The sequence below is a fragment of the Xiphophorus hellerii genome, chromosome 18, assembly GCF_003331165.1.
Source record: "Xiphophorus hellerii strain 12219 chromosome 18, Xiphophorus_hellerii-4.1, whole genome shotgun sequence".
Lineage (NCBI taxonomy): Eukaryota > Metazoa > Chordata > Actinopteri > Cyprinodontiformes > Poeciliidae > Xiphophorus > Xiphophorus hellerii.
This window is the reverse complement of record NC_045689.1, coordinates 1,728,087-1,747,335: the sequence shown is the minus strand read 5'-3', so window position 1 is coordinate 1,747,335 and position 19,249 is coordinate 1,728,087. Positions and strand designations below refer to the sequence as shown.

Genomic DNA, 19,249 nt, shown 5'->3' with positions numbered 1-19,249 from the left:
GATCTTCATGTGATGTTTGCTGACCTGCGTCTCACACCAAGCTGTTTCTGTCTGGACTCATGATGAACATCATTAATGTTTCTGATATCAGTTCTTGTCTGATGTGGGAGGCTCTTACCTTTCAGGTGGGCTCAGTAAATCTTGACCTTTATGTTCAAATTATTATAAACTAATCAGACATATTGTGAATAACATGAACTGAAATGTCCTGAATGAAACAAGCCTTCAAATCAATGGTTTCTTTATTGTAACAATAAAATGAATAATTTCCCATGCAACAATTACATTTCATTTTTAATCAAGCATTAGCAAAAATACAATAAAAATAACATCACATCTGACCTATAAAATAAATATGTAACATTCAGAACTTTGCAGTAAATATTTACTTTTTCTCACTAAGACAAGTTGGTGTTGCTTTTAATGAGCTAAATTTAAAATATTTTTAAAAATCTACATTAATTGACCAATAGTTGAGCAGCCGGAAGAAATGGAAATAATCTAATGCTGCAAATGCAGACTAATTTATATCTCTGCAAGTGACCAAAACACAAACATTCATAGCCTAAGCCAAGAATATTTAAAGTTCCCACATCCAGAATGCTGGAGATGTCAGTTTTTCTAAATATGATGGTACATCACAAACACCTTGGAATAAGCTTTAGTTCCCTCCAACAGCAGAATAAAACACATTTCCATTTTAAGTGGTTCTACTTCCAGCCTCTCTGTCTGAGGAAGTTCCTGAGAAGCTTTGGGTCGGTCGAGGTTCTCAGGAGAGTTACTCAGAAATCTAACAGGTCTTCCGGTTTCAGAAGGTAAAGGTAGGAAGATACTTCATCGGCACACTGTTCTATGACAAGTTGGAAAGCTAAATTATTGTATATAAATCCAGTAAACATCCAGAAGGAGCCCCATTCTGCAGGTTGTAAAACCTCCACAGGAACCGGTCTCATAGCCATCAGTTCTGATGCAGTCGGGCTTCAGGTCAGCAGCCGCTAGCTGGATCCGTTTTCTCTGGGATCGTGATCAGATGTGTTGGTAATGCAATGCAGGGATCGAATTGTACTAGGCTTCTGGATCCACAATGACCTGACCCAACGTCCTTGTCATTCGGCATCATGGCTTTCCCCAAAGCCTGGAGGTACACAAGATAATGTATCTAAAACCATTCCTGCCAAACACACGGCCTAACAGAAAGGAAATTATGATCAAACTAAACTTCAAGGACTTAAATATTGGACCTTGTTCTCAGCCAGCGCCTGTTTAGCCACGTAGTGCTCCCTCTTTATCTTAATCTCCACCTCTTCTGGGACGTTAGAAACCGTCAGGTCAATCAGTCGGCCGATGAAGAAGACCACATGCTGAGGTACAAAGATGGTGAAACACACATCATCTTCTTTCACTCACCGCTGATGGCGCTCTCTCTCAACTAGAAGCTTCTCCAGTGAAGGTCCATGACACTAATAGAGCATTCAGACCGAACACGTTTCACACGTCAACAAGGCAGCCAACGCCTCAAATTGGACACTTTGAAGTCAAACCCTTGATACTGAGCATCAAAATCGCCCTAGAATCGCAACTGAGCAAAGTGTGGAAAGGGAGGAGCCTCTTGACTTTAAGTTGTTTTTCTCTTTCAGTCTCTTTGTACAAAGGCAGAGGAAATAGAGAGAGCAGCTTGGCTTTATTTTCTGAAAGCAGGAAAAACTGGTCATCATGCCTCTCTGCGCTGTGTCTGAGTTCACCAGATAATTCAGAGGCATTCTGAGTTTGGTGAGTTTCACCAGAGCTGCGTGCTGATGAGGGTTGCTTTTAGCACGTCTCAGTCCAGTTTGACAACTTGCTGATCTTCTCCTGCCAGGACACCAACTCAAGTCTCTATGATGGGTTGACACGCTGCGGTCACCTGCAAAAGTTCAGATTTTCTAACTCTAGCGTTTGCTGCCAGACACACTTCAGAAGGTGCAGCACCAGCGTGTCCGAGACTTCGATGCCCCTAGACGCGCATCCACCATAGACCGAGGTTGTAAACCAGACGCCCCTGATGTTCAAGTTGCGTTTGGTCTGGATGCACTATTAGAAACTGTAAGAGACACTGACCTCAAAGATGACGACGAAGCTGAGTCGTATAGCAATGAGGTGAAAGTACTCCGGCAGATATTCACCATTATCATCCCTGTAACCTCTATACCTGAACAAAACCAATGTTAAGGTGCAAAACTGCTGCCATTGGGAGGACAACAGTATTGGACAGGCGGACTGAGGACATTACTTGCAGGTGGTGTTGTGGCTGAGTGGGGCTGTTGCCAGGGTGAAGTTAACGAAGCCGCTCAGGGTGCTGTCTCTGGTGTAACGGTAGTACAGCCGAGGCACAAAGGACGAGGTGAAGGCAATGAGACAAGCCTGGAAACAAATTTAGGAAAAGTTTAATTTGTTTCTCTCACTCAGGAAAGCTGCTCCTGATCAGACTCACGTTGCTGATGACGGCTATGTGTGAGATGAACTGCAGGATGTGAAACCAGATGCCGATGTCCTGAGCTCGCTCCACCACCGGGCGGCGGTATTCTCTAACATACTTCTGAGCGTCCAAACGGATTTCCACCCAGTTGTTCATGAGAGCGAAGAGAGGAGCGAGAGGACACGCCGCCACAAAGATGGTGATGAAACCAAACTGAAGCACTGAGAAGAGCAGCACTAGATTTCAGAAACAACCCACAGTCATGGAGGATTCTTTTATTTTGGAGCAAACAGAGGCTTTGGTTACCCATCTCCAGATATTCACCGAAGAGTCCCTCACAGACCAGCAGGTCGTAATCTGCCTCCCAAGGAGAAACGTTCATCATCGTCTGAGTCCCCTCCCCTGCCATCTGTGGAGGACGGATTTTGTTTTTCTGCCACCACGCCTGAACCTTCCTGCCGAAACAAGAAGCCTTCTGCTTCATGCGTCTTGCAGTCTAGTCTGAAAGCTGTTGACAGACTCTTTTGGAACTTGATTTACATAAAGTCTCTGTAAAGTTATCAAATCAATGTTGTCAAATACATTTCTCCACTGCTGGAGTAAGTGTGGCTTGAAAATTGTCCATTCTTGGAGATGAAATAGTCTTAGAAGCTGAAGCATTGAAACACTGGCTTGATGCGCAAATATGAAATATTTCTGAGTAACTAGCTTGTATTTTACATTGACCAGAAGTATAAATGGCATGGAGTCATGAGTGAATGAGCAAATACATTGTACTGACACTGAAATAAGCTATAATTATTATACCCTCTTTTTTATTTGTTTTATACGGTCCTATTTAATTCTTCACATAACATGGCTCCTGGCTCACTCACCAAATTTAAAGCTGGCTTGGGTGAGCAAATCTCACTTGTCCTTTTTTAAGTAACTTGCTTGAAATGTATATTGACCAGAACTAGCAACAGCATGGAGCCATGACCTGGACCAACACCGGCGTATTATAACTGGTATTTATTATTATTATCAATAAAAATGATCATTTAAAAATAATTAAATATTTTTATATAGCAACAAAACATATTATGATGCAACAGAATCATCAATGCCATTTCAGAAACTCAAAGCAGTACAATTTATAAATCCAGACCTGAAATGCGAGTGGACATGCGCGCCATGCTAAATAAGCTAAACCTGGATCTAAGTTTTTGGGATCTGAAAGGATTCTGATGAATAGCAGTTTAAATTCTCCCGCCAGCCGTGAACAGCAGAGGAATGATTAGATTTTGGTGATGGTGTGTTGTCTGTGTGTGTCGTTTACGGGGAGATGAATTCATGGACGTTGTTGATCATCTGTTTTCCCACCATGATGACCAGCAGCTCCTGAGCCAGGTCAATAAGACACCCGCCGGCTCCACACTGGAACCAAAACCCAGAGACAAGAACATCATCTTCTTCATTCATATTATCTGCCTGTGGCAAAAATCAACCCGTTGGAACTTTTTGCTGAGGTCAATACAATATTTACAGCGGCTTCTGTCCTCTAACATATTTAAACATAACAAACTGGTAGATCCTATGTCTATATGGTACAACATCAGCAGGTCCAAAATGTCCAGGAGGCAAACCCAGACATCACTTACTGAAGCAACACTCTCAGGCGCAGTCTGAGAATCTCCACTGAGCGCTACGGCTCAGGTTGGTGCACTTCGGTTCGCTAGTTTGTCTGTTTCCTGTGACCCATACTGCAAAAATCCTGAGCCCGTTTCTGTTGTAGGTCCTAAGGACAATGGTACGGTCCAGTTAGGGAGGATCTACTGGTGTCACACAACACCATCTATTGATTGGGGGTGGAAAAATGTCACTGCTTGCGACAAACATCACATCCATCATCCCACTAATATGATGCAACGGTAGGTGCTTGGGTTTAACCCCGCATGCCCAGTAAGAGTCCAACTGGTGGTTGAAATACTTTCCTAAACACGTCAGACTATAAAATACCAAACTGCACTGGTTTGCTATTTTGGAAATAAGGCATAAGCATTCATAGGCCCTTCAGAAAGTTCTGGATCAGTCCAAGAGTCTTAACCCAGTAGGATGTGCCTGGAAAGCCTCCAAATGAAGCCCTCCACAGGAAGTCTCCTAATCTCATCCATGCGTGGATCAGAACTTGGATCAGAACTTCGTCCTTCGCCCTGGTTCACGCCTGTGAAGATGTTATGATCCATCTAGCCTGCCATCCCTGAAGAGCCTCAGGATGTTAGAGGTTGAGGTAGATTCATCCCCTAACATGACATTTGCAGGCAGCCTCTTGAAAAATGATTTTCTCATTAAGGAAATATCTGTCTTTCTTTCAAACATTAACAATGACAAACTCACCTCTTCATTACGAATTCCAAACAGAGTGTTGTACATTCCAGGGTAACCAACGAACCTGAAGAGACACCAACAAACAAGATCGTTAGGACAAACACAGGCCAACTCTGGAGAAAATCAAACAACTTTAGGATTAGAAGCAGAACCACTCAAATACTTGATAAAAATGTTACACTGAAGAAGCTTAGAGGCCTGTCGCGATTTGCTGGAGCAGCTCTCACCTGCCTTTGAAGAATGCGATGTAGACTGGAGTTGAGTAGAAGTTCACAAACTGGAATATGAAAACTTTGAGGATGAACATGTCTTCATATTTGGTTTGAGTGCGATGCATCTCTGAATGGCAACAAACACACAGGCATGAAGATGGTGAAGACTAAAAGTTTCCATCATTTAAACACCAGATACAGAGTCACAGCTGTGACATATTGGCTGATCAACCATATGATATCGCCTGACATCATCTGAGGCTCTGGTCTTACAGAATCTTGTCATGGAATGCAAGTTCAGAGAATCTCTAACGGTCATCTGGGATTCATTGATCCATAGCTACATACATATTATTTCATCCCTACTGACCACCAGAGGGCGTTGCTGAAAACCTTGGTGACTAATACCAGCGATGTCACAAGGAGTCCAGAGCACAAACCTCACTGAGAAGGCTCAGAAGAACCTGTTCTTGCAGAAGAACCTGGCCAAGAAGATGAGGGGTGGTACCATAACCATCCTCCTGACATAGGCTGAAATCCTGTCAATCTCAGTGGCTGGTTCCAGTGAGAATGAGATAACACTTTAGGCACAAATGCAGTGTTTGGCCACATGGTAACATCATAGCCAACAAAACCCCGTCTGAGACATGAAGGGCTGACAGAAAGAGCAAGTAGATCTCCACTTGAGGTCTGCCTGCCTCTAATGGAGGGTAGGTAGAACAAGGGCAGATCCCAAACTGGTGCTTGTGGAACCGACTGTGGGTGCAACCAATGAGCACCAAGCAGAAACAGAGAAACCAGATTAGTTCCCCCCACCATACAGCCATCAACACCAGAATGATGACATTGCCACTACAAGCATTGAAGGAGAGGAGAGAGGGCTGCTTTTAAACACAGTGCATAAAAAACAACCAAAACTGGGAGAGGGAAACACTGCAATCAACAATTAAAGCAAAACACCAAAAAGAGAGAGGCTAACACTGCTAGCTCAATTCAAGACCAATTATGAGGTTGGCTAAAATGTGAGCTGTGAGTTGGGAGACGATCAATCAATCAATCAATCAATCAAATTTTATTTGTATAGCACATTTCAGCAGCAAGGCATTTCAAAGTGCTTTACATCATTACAAACACAGAAACACAATTCAATATAGAATCAATAATCAAAACAAAGCATTAAGTCAAGTTCCATCAATAAATTTGTAATTGATTACATTTCAAATACAATTCTAAACAGGTGGGTTTTTAGTTGAGATTTAAAGGAAGTCAGTGTTTCAGCTGTTTTACAGTTTTCTGGAAGTTTGTTCCAAATTTGTGGTGCATAGATGCTGAAAGCTGCTTCTCCTCGTTTGGTTCTGGTTCTGGGGATGCAGAGCAGAACCAGAACCTGAGAGGTCTGGAAGGTTGATACAACAACAGCAGATCTTTAATGTATTGTGGTGCTAAGCCGTTCAGTGATTTATAAACTAACAACAGTATTTTAAAGTCTATTCTTTGAGCTACAGGGAGCCAGTGGAGGGACTTTAAAACTGGTGTTATGTGCTCTATCTTCCTGGTTTTAGTCAGAATGCCAGCAGCAGCATTCTGGATCAGCTGCAGCTGTTTGATTGATTTGTTGGACAGACCTGTGAAGACGCTGTTGCAATAATCAATACAACTGAAGATGAACGCATGGATGAGTTTCTCTAGATCTGGCTGAGACATTAGTCCTTTAATCCTGGAAATGTTCTTCAGGTGATAGAAGGCCGACTTTGTAACTGTCTTTATGTGGCTCTGGAGGTTCAGGTCAGAGTCCATCACTACTCCCAGGTTTCGGGCTGATCGCTGGTTTTCAGTTGTAATAACTGAAGCTGTGCATTGACTCTAGATCTATAGCTCTAGATCTATAACTATATATCTATAACTCTAGATCTATAACTCTAGATCGTTCCTCTTTAGGTCCAAAAATAATAACTTCAGTTTTGTTTCTGTTCAGCTGGAGAAAGTTTTGGCACATCCACACATTTATCTGTTCTAAGCATCTGTTCAGTGATTGGATGGGGTCAAAGGTCACCTGGTGACATCGTAATGTAGAGCTGTGTGTCATCTGCATAGTTATGGTAGCTAATATCATTTCCTGTTATAACCTGAGCTAGTGGGAGCATATAAATATTGAATAAAAGGGGCCCTAGGATTGAACCTTGGGGTACCCCACATGTGACCTTTGACCTCTTTGATGAAAAGTTTTCAATTGAAACAAAGAAATCCCTGTTCTTTATGTAGGATTCAAACCAGTTAAGCACTGGACCTGAGAGTCCGACCCAACTCTCCAGTCGATTCAGTAATATGTCATGGTCAACAGTGTCAAAAGCTGCACTGAGATCCAACAGAACCAGCACTGTGGTTCTGCCACAGTCCGTATTTATATGGATATCATTGAACACTTTTACCAGGGCGGTCTCTGTGCTGTGGTGACCATGGAAACCAGACTGGAAGGAGTCAAAGCGGTTGGTTATAGTTAGGAAGCTAGTTAATTGTTTACACAGCTTTTTCAATAACTTTGCTGATGAATGGGAGGTCAGAGGTCAGAGGTCGGCCTGTAATTCTGCATTAGTGATTTGTCCAGATTGTTCTTTTTTATAAGTGGTTTGATTACTGCTGTTTTCAAAGCCTGGGGGAAAACGCCTGATGAGAGCGATGAGTTACTATCTGGATCAGATCAGCAGCAATAACAGGCAGGACTTTCTTAAAGAAATGTTCTAGAGTTATAGATCTAGGACATCCAGGCAGCAGGAACTGGAGCTTAGTTGACTTATAATTTCCTCTAAGGTTTTATAATTAAGTAGTTGAAATTGGGTCATTTTTCCTGTATTTGTTTTGTTTGGGCTCAGCATTGGTACTGACTTTATAGTGGATGTGCAGATTAATCCTCTGATTTTTTGAATTTTCTCTGAAAAGAAGCTGGAAAACTGGTTGCAGGCGGCAATACATTGGAAATCAGGCGGTAACGTCACAGGAGGGTTTGTGATTCTGTCAACTGTTGCAAATAAAGCTCGAGCATTATTAATGTTTTTGTTAGGCGCAAATGTTGTCACCACCAACAAAGACCAAAAGTACCTTGAACAAAGATCAAACCATCAAAGTTTGTAGGAGGGCGGTACATCACTATTCCAGCCAACAGGCAACTGGACGCCTCATGGCAGTGAAATGATCCAACATCCAAAAGGTTGATGCCACACAAAACGAACCGCATATGAGAAGAGGAAGAGAGCCACAGATGATGTCAGGCTATATATCCCCTGATTGATCATTCTGTTATGTTACAGGTGTGACTCTGTTAGTATTACTACTGGAACGGCGAATGCCTGAAGGGAACGTTCAGTGATTTCAGCAATGCCCTCTGGCGGTCAGTAGGGATGAAACAAAACCGATTGGTCAAACTCTACTAGACCCGAGAATAGAGACTCACCCCAGCGTGTGAGGACGCCGGCCAGCCAGGTGTAAATTCTGGACAATGTCAGGATAATGATCAGGTTCAGCACTGATGCTGAAATGCTGGCTATCGTCCCAGCCTGAAAGCAGAAACCAGTTCAAGCTCAGGATCAGAACATCAGGAATGCATGGTGTCCCTCAGGGCAGCGTACTCAGAAATCTGTACTGTCTGTACAGATTCTGAGAACACTCGAAGGAACGCCCCGGCAGTTAGACTCACAGAGGAGCTGTCAGTTGTAGTTGACTTGTAGAGTACGACTCTGAGGATGGTACGGTACATAATAATGGAAATGAGGAACATCGGGACCACAGAAATCTGCACACAGGAAACTCAAGTTCAACCTCTTATTCTAACTTCTGATGGTATACGCTGAAGATCAGGAGAGTTACCATGACAATGATGACCATGCATCCAGTCACAGTTCTGTGGAAGCGTTTATTCTCAGGAAAATAAGGTTCCTCGGCCCCAGTGATCGGGTTCCTCGTGGTCATCGGCGCCATGGCCGAGAACTCTGGACGCGGACGCTCCTGTTCGGGGAAGGAAAGGACTTACAGAAGCTTCTGGAAAGTGGAACCATTTTAGAGCGAGGCATCACGGCATCTAACCTCAATGTCCTCGAAGTCAGAGCAGCCCCAGCGGTGGGAAAGAGTTGAAGAAGTTCTCCTCCAGTACTCCAGGAATGTGACGGCCCACAAAGACATGAAGAGACTGAGAAACACTGTCCCCCAGTTGTCAAACAGGAGACCCGCCTGCAGACACGAAGGACATGCTGAGTGCATTCAGAGGCAGAGCTGTGCCTCTTGTTATAACCTGAGCTAGCAGGAGCATACAGATATGAACGATACAGGAAAGAGGCATCATCAGTCATTGGAAACAAGATCTAACTGCTGTAGGGAGTTGAAATTGCCTCGTTAGGTGGCTTACAGCTCGATTCTTCCAGAGTACTAACTACAAGACAACGCAGGGCACGTTAGGCCAAAATGTCCTATTTATACTAATATGTTGAATTTCTAATAGAAAAGACCAATAGAAAATATGTGTAAAAAACATTTAATCCATTAATAAGATCCAAGTCAACTGACCTAAAGCAAATTGTTGAAAGACATTAAAAGCACCGTTGAGAAATCAAACCACTTAGATTAGACAACCTCTGTATTTGAGGATGCTTCGGTTAGGTTAGGCTGGTTTAGGCAGAGCCCAGCTGTGGTAGGAAACAATGAATGTATGAGGGGCCGTTTAGGACAAAATTTACGTTTTGTCTCTCACACACTACCAAAAAGTCTCGCATACTCCAAAAAAGTAGCCACGCACACTCCAAAAAATTACGTTTTGTCCCTGACACACTACCAAAAACTCACGCATACTCCAAAAAAATAGCCTCGCATACTCAAAAAAATTACGTTTTGTCTCTCACACACTACCAAAAACTCACGCACACTCCAAAAAATTACGTTTTGTCCCTCACACACTACCAAAAACTCACGCATACTCAAAAAAATAGCCACGCACACTCAAAAATTACTCACGCACATTCAAAAAATACTCAAATTGCGTATACACACACTACTAAAATGTCACACACACACACACAAACGTTAACTTTCTCGCTCACATACACTACTATCAGCTCGCTCACATACACTGCTAACAGCTCGCACATTCACAAACGTTAACTTTCTCGCTCACATACACTGCTAACAGCTCGCACACACACAGATGTTTATCTCTCACATACACAAGACTAAAGTTGAACACACACACAGTACTAAGACTCGTTTTATGTATGTGTGAGAGCGACACTCTTTATGAATGTGTGAGAGTTGTCACGGAAGAGGCGGGGCATAATTTTTGGATCAAACTGCGCATGCGTAGATCCTAAACTATAAGTTTCGATTGTTGACTCACTGTATGTTCTATTACTTAGTATATTTGTGCTTTTAAATATATATAGAACGTTTAACTTTCTTGTAGATTAAATGTGCTATAGAAATAAATGAATCTGATTGATTGATTAAAAATAGCAAAATTGCTGTAGTACAATCTGTCCACTGGGTGCCAGTATTACAGGAATTATTAACCGGCGCCAACTAGTGCCGAAGAAGAAAGAGTTTGCTATACCGAACATGGCTAACTCTAATTCGAAACGAGAGAGAATTGGTCAGGCAGCTGCCATTTTAAACACCATTCTATCTTCTCCGGAGGCAACCAGCACTTTGACAGGCGCATTAAACGATTCAACGACTGCCCGCAGTGCTACAATCTGGCACCCAGTGGACAGATTGTACTACAGCAATTTTGCTATTTTTAATCAATCAATCAGATTCATTTATTTCTATAGCACATTTAATCTACAAGAAAGTTAAACGTTCTATATATATTTAAAAGCACAAATATACTAAGTAATAGAACATACAGTGAGTCAACAATCGAAACTTATAGGTTAGGATCTACGCATGCGCAGTTTGATCCAAAAATTATGCCCCGCCTCTTCCGTGACAACTCTCACACATTCATAAAGAGTGTCGCTCTCACACATTCATAAAACGAGTCTTAGTACTGTGTGTGTGTTCAACTTTAGTCTTGTGTATGTGAGAGATAAACGTCTGTGTGTGTGCGAGCTGTTAGTACAGTGTATGTGAGCGAGCTGATAGTAGTGTATGTGAGCGAGAAAGTTAACGTTTGTGTGTGTGTGTGTGACATTTTAGTAGTGTGTGTATACGCAATTTGAGTATTTTTTGAATGTGCGTGAGTAATTTTTGAGTGTGCGTGGCTATTTTTTTGAGTATGCGTGAGTTTTTGGTAGTGTGTGAGAGACAAAATGTAATTTTTTTGAGTATGCGAGAGTTTTTGGTAGTGTGTGAGAGACAAAACGTAATTTTTTTGAGTATGCGAGGCTATTTTTTTGGAGTATGCGTGAGTTTTTGGTAGTGTGTGAGGGACAAAACGTAATTTTTTGGAGTGTGCGAGGCTATTTTTTTGGAGTATGCGAGAGTTTTTGGTAGTGTGTGAGAGACAAAACGTAATTTTTTGGAGTGTGCGTGGCTACTTTTTTGGAGTATGCGAGAGTTTTTGGTAGTGTGTGAGAGACAAAACGTAAATTTTGTCCTAAACGGCCCCTCATATGAATGAACTGATTCACAGATACCTTATAGGTGATGCAGATGCTGGAATAGTTCCAAGTGGAGCAGATGTTACAGAGAGGACACATGATGAAAGAGTTTCCGCTTTCACACACCTCCTTCCTGCAGGTGCAAAACACATCTTCTGTAGAAACTATCCAGGCTTTTATTTGGGTGGTGAATCATTTTCACCACAGACAAGTCAAGCAGCACAGAAATTGGGATTGTTACAAAAGCATAAAGCCAAAACAATAAAGGTAGAATGTGTTCTTACGCTGGGACATCAGAGAACAAATCTACAAAACCCAACAGGAAGACCAGAGTCCCAATCAGAGATGCAGGCAGCAGCCAGGCAGTGTAGAAACCTGCAGACACCCACTGACTTAACACTGAGTAGGATTACAGTCATGTACTCTGGGTTAAATCTGCCTTCTGAGGAGAAAACACACTAAAATCTTTTAACGTGCCACACCAGGGACTCCAGTACTCGGCCATGGGAACTCCTCATCCTACAGAAAGCTGCTGAAGTCCAGGGAAAATCTTAAAGACCCCTCATATCCTCCAGTCAGACTGGTGAAGGGTTTATTTAGACCACTTTAAAGGATTAAGGCAAAAACTGGATCACAGCATGGAAAACGGGGGAAGACTATCGCCTCGTTTCTACAGAGCAGTGCGGTCCGGATTGGTGTGGCCATTGCTCCGCTGGTTGGACCATTACGCCATATGAGTGCAACAACAAACTTGTTGCAAAGTGACGTTTTCTGTCTCACAATCAATGGACTGTGTTGTGTGGCGCCATCCTAACCGCACCGTACCATTGTCCTATGGACCTACAACTGAAGGGGACCCAGTAGGGCCGGTTGAATGGGCCGGTTTTACAATGGAAACAAACAGAATAGCGTACCGAACTGTAGCGCTCAGAGGAAACGAGGCACGTCTGGACTGGATCAGGACATTTCAATCACGACTGTAATTACCGATCCATGCAAAGTAGAGAGCTATCTTTTCCCCAAAATACTCCCTTATGTGGCCCAGAGGTTGGTAGCGTCTCCAGCAGGACCACTTTGACCAGTACCCATGCAGGATCTGCCTCAGTACTAAAGACTTTAGGGGCACTGGGTCGTCCGGCATCCTGTAGTCCCCCTGCAAACAGAGTTGACATTGTAAAGGTTCCTCTAAGTCATTTTAAACGTGCAGGAATGTCAGGTTCAGACCTCGTGCAGTGGGTACGCTGCCGTGAAGACTTCCTCACTGATCAGCCGGTCGATGCCCACCTCGCCCCGGTTCACAGAACCGTACGGAGTTCTGGCCAGGATCTCATACAGCTGCAGAGACACAGAGAAACGTTTTATGTTGAGTTTCTTCAGGACATCAAACTATTACGAACCAGAAAGATGAGGGACACCAAGACATGTCCCGGAGGAATTATTAATGTTCCATGAGAAACACAGCTTAACATATTTTGACTGGAAATAACTGTCACCAAATTCAGAATTTCTGTGCCTGATAAATTATAGCTGAGTATGTACAGTACGTAAGTTCAAATTAATTTCTTTCCTCATAAGTTATATTTTTGGGGATACCCAGTTTTTGTCCGACAGCAACAACTTGTTTTTTTTTTTTACATCAGATTATCAGGGATGCAGGGCTCGACACTCGTCTTGAACTCATTTTCTTCTTGTCCTCATCTCAGAAGAAGAATAATTAGATGCTGTACGGTGCCTGAACTCACCACTTGGTGTCTCTGGGTGGTCTTAAAGAACGTCTCCTTGTCACCACTTCCCAGGAACCTGCAGGCAGAGGACAGGTGATGCTGCCTCAGAAACTAGTCTGGTCCCAGACTGAGGACAGAGACTGAAGATGGAGACACTGCGGACCTCTCCAGCTTGTTGGACTTGAACTGACAGGTGTAGTATTCCAGCGGTGGGTTGGGGACGTTCTGGGACAGTGGATTGGGGAGGGACAGCTTGGACAGGAAATGTTCGGACCAGTTAGTCATCGGATCGGTGACCACCTGCAGGAGGATGGAGGACACTGTGAGAGGACGTCCACTAGAGGCAGGACAGCTGCATGCGAGGGCTTTACCTCCAGCGGGACTTTGAGATTGATCTCCTCGGCGTAGTAGCAGAGGACCCTCCAAGGGGCGCTGAGGAGGATGAAGCGGATCCTCTTCTTTGCCCTGAAGACCTCTCTCTGTGGACAACAGGACAGAAAGACCTTGAAGGGGACATGTTAGGACACAGAGCACCTGTCCAGCACGACGGAGGAGGCGTCATGATGTGGGACGCCCTCCATCCCCTCATCACAGCCAATCAGAGGCAGCCGTTTCACTCACATGTCGCTCTGTTTGGGTTTAACTTCACTCTCAGGTGTGTTTGTTTTGCTCACCTGCTCCTGCAGCAGGCCTACTTTTCTCAGTCTGTTCAGAAACTGTTCCCTCCACTTCCTCTGGGTGGCGCTATTACCTGTGTCGTTCTCATTAGCACCCCGAAGCTCCTCCCACACCAGGACAAAATCTGACCAATCGGAAAACAGCACTCAAACGTTTACTCATGCAGATGGAAAAAGATATTCCTAATTCCTTCATGAACAAATTAATGTTTTAATAACAACATAAAGCTGTAGAATTTCACCAGTGAGCTGATTTACAATATTTTAATAATTAATACTGAAATTAATCCCTCAGTTTTTTTCCAATAAAAAGATGTTAAATGACCAAAGTTTTCTAACATAAATTTCTATAAACTGTAAGGACTTCAGTAAAATCCGTCTCACCAATTCGAATCTTTCCGTCTCTGAACACGTTCCTGTTTAGAGTCGGTGCTTGCTGGAAAACAACAAGAAATTTCCAATTTACCTGAAACACACAGTTTGCTCTAAACAAACCAGTATTCAATGAACAGAATGCATTCTGAGTCTCTGTGGCTGATGTGTGTCGGTTTCCTCATGAAAACTTTGACTTTCTGTGTTTTCTTGTTCCCAGTCGTTTCCCCGTCAGGTTCAGGGTCTGTGGAGTTTATGTTCCTCCATCAATGATCAGTTTCCAGAGGCAAGTCATGAAGAGAAACAAAATCATTCGTGGGACTGTAAATCAGTCACTCCAAGAATTTATGATTTATTTTTTTATATACGTTTCCTTCTATCAAACTCTCAAATTTTGTGGCGCTACTTTAGAAACATTCATAAGAAATGTTCCGATATTTGTGCTTATGTATGACGGTAAATGAGACTTTTCGTTACTCGCCATATTGATCAGACTTTCAACTTACTTATGGTTCAAAAGCAGATCTAACCAGGCAGATTTTCTAATCTCAATTTAAAGGAACTCAGTGTTTCAGCTGTTTTGCAGTTTTCTGGAAGTTTGTACCAGATTTGTGGTACACAGAAGCTGAATGCTGCTTCTCCATGTTTGTCTGGTACAAACACAAACAGGTGCAAGAGTTTCTCTAGATCTTGCTGGAACATCAGTCTTTTAATCCTGGAGATGTTCTTCAGGTGATAGAAGACCGACTTTTAACTGCCTTTATGTGGCTCTGAAGGTTCAGGTCAGAATCCATCACCACACCCCGACTGTGTTATTTACTGGAGTTTATTGTGGCGTTCTATATTGGAAAAAGTCTGGATATGATGTTTGTCTTCAGGGCAACAAGATCAAGACATCTTGTTCAAGGATGTATTGACTGAAAATATGTATGTACAAGAAGAAAACCCGAAGAAAAAAATGGTGTCTTTTGACAAAACTCCAGAAGAAATGAGCTCCTGTTGTTCTGCTTAGAGACTATGATTCCTGCTGCCCAACCAGCATTTTCCAGTTGAGCTAGTTGATAACATTATCAGGATGACGCATGCTGCTGATTGCTCCATTAATCCAGTGTTTCCCAAGCCTGGTCCACAAGGCCCACTGTCCTACATGTTTTAGAGGTCTCCCTGCTTTAATGTGCCTGATTCAACTGATTGCAGTTCAACAAATGCCTGTTAATCCGTCATCAATTGAAATCAGCTGGACTGAAGCAGGGAAATATCTAAAACATGCAGGGCAGTGAGCCTTGAGGACCAGGGTTGGGAAACACTGCATTAATCAACATTTTTATGTGTAGAAATCCCATATGATTCATTTTTATCATGGTATTTTTTTTAATCAGCTCCTTCCTCTTAAACTCTGTTTTTTATGTCTTCGATACTTATGACAGACATGTCACTGATGGAGAAAACAAAGATCTCATCTCCTCACACAGACTTCCTGTTTCTTGCTGCCGCCACGCTAAATCACAGCTCCTCATCAGTTAAAAAATAAAACAGAAGAAGAAAGTCTGTAGATGTTGTTGGTCTATGTCGTTGCTATGTGTCTTTGGTAGATGTCTATGGTCTTAGTGCTTTATGGATATGTCAATGTTGCATGTAGATGTTGCATATGTCTATGATGCATATGTCTATGTCATGTAAATGTTGCATATGTAGGTGATGCATATATGATGTATGTATATATGATGCATATATGCATCACCTATATACAATATATATGCATATATGCATCATAGACATACGTATGCAACATCTACATGCAACATTGACATATCCATAAAGCACTAAGAACATAGACATCTACCAAAGACACATAGCAACGACATAGACCAACAACATCTACACATATGACTTCTGCTTATTTTTGACACAAATGGAACCCCATATTCCTCCAGTTTCAGGCTTTATTACAGTTATATATAACTATAACTAATATTAGTTAATAACTGAATACATAAAATCTTATGTAAGCATTAAATTTGTCTCCTCGTTAGTATAGTGGTGAGTATCCCCGCCTGTCACACGGGAGACAGGGGTTCGATTCCCCGACGGGAGTGAAGTTTGTTTCAGGTCCCTCTTGAAAATGAGATCTAGATCTCAACGGGGTTTACCTGATTAAATAAAGAAAAATTTAAAAAAAACTTGAGTAAAACTAGTTTAGTTTATATATTACAGAAAAATAGAACAGTTCAATTATTAAGGGTATACCTTTCATTAATTGCTGTAGTTTATTTATTTATGCACCTTTAAACAAAGAGGAGGCTTTTGTAATTACTAATATGTCTTCCTGGCACCTGCTGATATTGTTCAGGTTAATGGGCTCTTTGCACCTCAGCTTCCTCGTTCGGGAAAAGCGGCTCAATCTTTTCCGATCTATTGAAAAAGGCTCTTTCCACTGGGTGTTTGCAGGGCTTGTCCAAGGTAACAGTTAATGATGAACATCGATCCGAAGCCCCGACAATAAGCTGGAGAAAGGTTTTAAGATGTTCGCCTCATTATACATTCACAGATACGAAGGTGAGTTTTACTTTAGACTTTGTGGCTAACATTAGCTTTAGCTTATGCTAGTAGGAAATATTCTGACATTTTTCTTGTAAAAATGTGCTATTTAAGTATCTAAACATTTTTCATCCATTCTAACAGACAATGTTTTTACCTTGTTTTCAAGTATATTACGTGGTTTATTGTCGTTAGTGTCAGAGACCAAGTAACGGGGATTTTAAGGTTCAGGCTTTTTGCTTCTGAAGCCTGAGGAACAACAAGCCCATAGCTTAACAGTAGAGCAGCTCTGGTGTCAGTTCTAGTTCAGCTGACTGTTCAGGTTCAGAGTTGTTGCTTTTAGAAAAATATGGCCGTGTTCCTTAAGGTCTCCGTGTTACTTCGCTTTATTAGTTTTGCATGCTTCTTGTGAAGCAGGACGGTGTTTACAGCGGTGTGTACAGGCGGGTCAGTAGCTCGGCTGTCTGGCTCTGGTCTGCTCTCTTGTTCCCATAAACTCTTTCAGGCTGAATACAGAAGTGATTCCATGGAAATAACACAGGAGGTTCCTTTACCTTCTGCTTTAGGCTGAAGAAGTTGATCCGGAGTGAAGTGAAGGCTGTAAACTTTGCTGTGCGGCGTTAGCTTTAACTGGTAGCGACGAATATTTACAAGCCACCGTCTTCTTAATTCAGGACCGTTTGGAAATCCATGAAAACTTAAAAGCTCATTATATTAGGAAGACAGCAATGTTCATAGTATTGTTTTATTTGCGTCTGAAATAAGACTTTGTCTTTTCTAGCTGTCATGGTAACTCAAAGCGGGAAAAAGAGAGCCGCATTTGCGCATGCGGTTGTGACGTCAGCGCGGCAGGTGCAAAGAGCCCATAGAGATACATATACTTCCGTATACATGTAAATCTAAATTATAGAACTGGCAACTTCAGTTTGGTTACCTGATGGACCTTTTAGTTACTTCAGCATTAAATACTTGGATTTTGACTGAACTAAAGAAGCTTCTTTTTTGTTTTTAAATGATGCAGGTCCTCTCCACTATCGTATTTGTCCTCAAATATGCCTGTTTACCTTCGTCTTCTTAAGCCTCATCGTCATGCTAGGTGGACTAGCAGGTCTAACGGAGCTAGCCAAAACACCTGAACCGTCTGGCATAGAGTCATTACATCGTCAGCCAACTTAACTGTACATTTATATTCACCTGAATTTTCCTTTCCTTCCTTTTAATAGGCGGTGTATTCGTCCAACATTGAACAGCGGTTGGTTGTCCGCTTTCTGGCGCTCTGTTCATGTTTTCTAACTACATCCACTTAACCAGCAACGACCCCGGCAAGCTAACGGTGAGGAACGCCGCCGTCACTGTTGCCATTGCCAACCGGTCAGCAAGGAAAGTAGCTATTGGCTATTCTAAAATTCGATGAATGACGTCATCGCATTACTTGCATATTTGGTCAAGTGTGATCAGGAAAATCTACCCCGTTAAAGTCTATTTAAAGAAATTCAGTTCTAACGTTGATGTGAACTGTTCCTTCTGTGTTGTTTGCCCAGAACCGGTCACTCATCGGTTCTGGTTGTCCCTCATTCTAAAATATTTTGGCAACATTTTTGTAACTTTGTTGATTCCAAAATTTCAGCAGGCTTTCAGTTATTTTGGGAAAATGTCTTATTTGGATTTCAACAAAATGGAGGAATGAATGTAAAGAGTCTCCTTATCAATTTACTAATTATTAAGGTTAAATTTCACCTACATAAATGCAAATTTTTGAAGAAAAAAACAATTTTTTTAGTTTTTTTGATCGAACTTAAACATTATTTATCAACAGTTCAATCCTCCACTAATCAAAAAGCAGAATCAACAATACGGGCTTGTAATCAACTTGGAATTTTGGATTATATTATATGTTAATCCACTGTGACATCTGGCACACATATCACAATTTGTGCTATTTCCTTTATACATATTTATATTGATTGTCGTTTTCTTATCTTCTTGCTTTATTTTATTCTCCCCCTGGTAAATTATTGTTATTATCTTCCTGAGTTTTGTTCACAGTACAATTGTATTGTTGTTTATTATAATAAATAAAGTTAAAAAAAAAAGTGTGATCAGGAAAAGTGATCAAAAATAGTCGAGACATTTGGAACTACAAAAGAACTTTATGAAATAATTTAATAATGTCAGTTAAATGCTACCCCCGGATGAGCGGAAGAAGATGGATGAATGTCTATCCGCGGCTCACAGAATAAAAAATCTGGTTGTTAAACAGATACAAGCAAAAATGTCCATTTTTGCTTTTACGGTGCCATATATTATTCTGAGAGACTTTTTG

General features: G+C 41.9%; 1 protein-coding gene across 3 annotated transcripts; it reads right to left on the bottom strand.

Moving 5' to 3' along the window:
* Window positions 1-319: 319 nt before the first annotated feature.
* LOC116737658 (anoctamin-7-like) lies at window positions 320-18,669 on the bottom strand. Of its 3 annotated transcripts, XM_032590981.1 has the most exons (23): window positions 18,121-18,669; window positions 14,401-14,452; window positions 14,014-14,141; window positions 13,711-13,818; window positions 13,503-13,639; window positions 13,358-13,415; window positions 12,840-12,950; window positions 12,603-12,768; window positions 11,900-11,990; window positions 11,652-11,748; window positions 9,112-9,255; window positions 8,896-9,033; window positions 8,726-8,821; window positions 8,483-8,585; window positions 5,050-5,161; window positions 4,832-4,886; window positions 3,774-3,871; window positions 2,762-2,910; window positions 2,471-2,676; window positions 2,270-2,400; window positions 2,098-2,188; window positions 1,242-1,361; window positions 323-1,135 (listed from the first exon to the last, which is right to left on the bottom strand). In XM_032590981.1, exons 1-23 carry the CDS (start codon window positions 18,208-18,210, stop codon window positions 986-988), a joined length of 2,631 nt encoding a protein of 876 aa, XP_032446872.1. In that variant the 5' UTR covers window positions 18,211-18,669; the 3' UTR covers window positions 323-985. The 3 variants fall into 3 exon arrangements, with proteins under 3 accessions (XP_032446870.1, XP_032446871.1, XP_032446872.1); XM_032590979.1 differs by lacking the exon at window positions 18,121-18,669 and having other exon boundaries at window positions 320-1,135; window positions 2,471-2,691; window positions 2,780-2,910; window positions 13,711-14,141; window positions 14,401-14,990; XM_032590980.1 differs by lacking the exon at window positions 18,121-18,669 and having other exon boundaries at window positions 320-1,135; window positions 2,780-2,910; window positions 13,711-14,141; window positions 14,401-14,990.
* Window positions 18,670-19,249: the final 580 nt, after the last annotated feature.

What these genes read in the sequence shown, in the direction of transcription:
- LOC116737658 (XM_032590981.1), bottom strand. Translation starts at nt 18,210, where the DNA reads ATGAACAGAGCGCCAGAAAGCGGACAACCAACCGCTGTTCAATGTTGG. An exon ending in CTGACTTCGAGGACATTGAG is followed by an intron (nt 9,034 to 9,111) that starts GTTAGATGCCGT and finishes TTCCCCGAACAG; the next exon opens with GAGCGTCCGCGTCCAGAGTT. An exon ending in TTGGAATTCGTAATGAAGAG is followed by an intron (nt 3,872 to 4,831) that starts GTGAGTTTGTCA and finishes TTTTGGTTCCAG; the next exon opens with TGTGGAGCCGGCGGGTGTCT.